This window comes from Wasmannia auropunctata, unplaced genomic scaffold (assembly GCF_000956235.1).
Source record: "Wasmannia auropunctata unplaced genomic scaffold, wasmannia.A_1.0 LD288327.1, whole genome shotgun sequence".
Classification (NCBI taxonomy): Eukaryota; Metazoa; Arthropoda; class Insecta; order Hymenoptera; family Formicidae; genus Wasmannia; species Wasmannia auropunctata.
Window position 1 is genome coordinate 1 of NW_012074563.1, and position 1,105 is coordinate 1,105.

Sequence of the window (1,105 nt, forward strand, 5' to 3'; positions counted from 1 at the left end):
GTGTGCTCTTACAATCTATTTAGTTTTATGAATAAATCAAGGAGTACTATAATAACCATATTGGATGTCATACCTATTGGCTTTGGTAAACTTGCAATATTTGTTCTTAAAGATATTAAAAGTTTCAATGGATTTATTGAATATGGATTATTATTTACAAAGAAAATTAAATCTGAAAAATTATTCCAGTTTTTATACAGTATTTTCTACTTGAAGTAATACACAGTTATGATTGGCTTCATCCGCTATTCATTCTGCAAAACAGAATCTTCCCTTTAATTCCTTACGTAAGTTTGTTCCACGGTCAACTATCATTTTTCGAAATATCATTAGAAAATGCAAGGTGTCGTCGTTTACCAAATAATTATCAGGATTTAATTTGCCTTCTGGAACAATACGATATTTGTTGTGGTAAGATTATGCAATATTTAAATCAAATGCAAGATGCTATAGAATTTATGATTTATTTCATCATTCTTTTCAGAGTTGAATTGCGTAGATGGAATATGCGAGAATCAATTATCTTACTTCAATGACTTCAGATATGAAATGATTTTCGATAATGAGTTTCGGGAATGTATAGTATATCTAGCTCTAACACCAATTTTATATTGTGCTTTATTAATTATAATGGAAGAGAAGCTGTTTTCAAAATTACTCATGAAAATAAAAGGTACAAAATTAAGGAAGGGACAAGATATAATGGATGATCAAGTGAAGAGGGAGAAACTTGCAGTAGCGGAAGAATTTAATAAAATTTATAATCAAAGTAAGATAATTTGTAATCTTCAAAGAAACGATATATGAAAGTTAAAAAGCTGAACATGAACATTATAATTTATATAAGATATGTCTATTAGGTGTAGTAGAAAGTTCTTTGCTTTAAGTTTTGCACCGATCAAAGCATCATTTCAAATTGAAATATTTCTGCCTTATTAATGCGATTTTAAAGTTAATATTAATAGTACAAAAAACAATGGTGTGGGGCAGCCATAACTTTAAAAATTAATACCGTTATTCAGTTGTTAATAATATAGCAATGACTAAGAAACATACTCTATACTCAATCCATCTAGCATTTTATCTAAAAAAAAATGCTGCTGAA

The 1,105-nt window shown here is 28.1% G+C and overlaps 1 protein-coding gene across 1 annotated transcript; it reads left to right on the forward strand.

The window, feature by feature from the left end:
* The first annotated feature begins 14 nt into the window (after positions 1-14).
* LOC105461440 lies at positions 15-848 on the forward strand. Its single transcript, XM_011707934.1, has 3 exons — positions 15-85; positions 190-411; positions 485-848. The coding sequence occupies exons 1-3, from the start codon at positions 28-30 to the stop codon at positions 805-807; spliced, it is 603 nt and encodes a 200-aa protein (XP_011706236.1). The 5' UTR covers positions 15-27; the 3' UTR covers positions 808-848.
* Positions 849-1,105: the final 257 nt, after the last annotated feature.

Coding starts and splice junctions, on each gene's coding strand:
- LOC105461440 (XM_011707934.1), top strand. CDS start 28: ATGAATAAATCAAGGAGTACTATAATAACCATATTGGATGTCATACCT. Junction 86..189: donor TGTCATACCTATTGGCTTTG/GTAAACTTGCAA, acceptor AAATTATTCCAG/TTTTTATACAGTATTTTCTA. Junction 412..484: donor ACAATACGATATTTGTTGTG/GTAAGATTATGC, acceptor CATTCTTTTCAG/AGTTGAATTGCGTAGATGGA.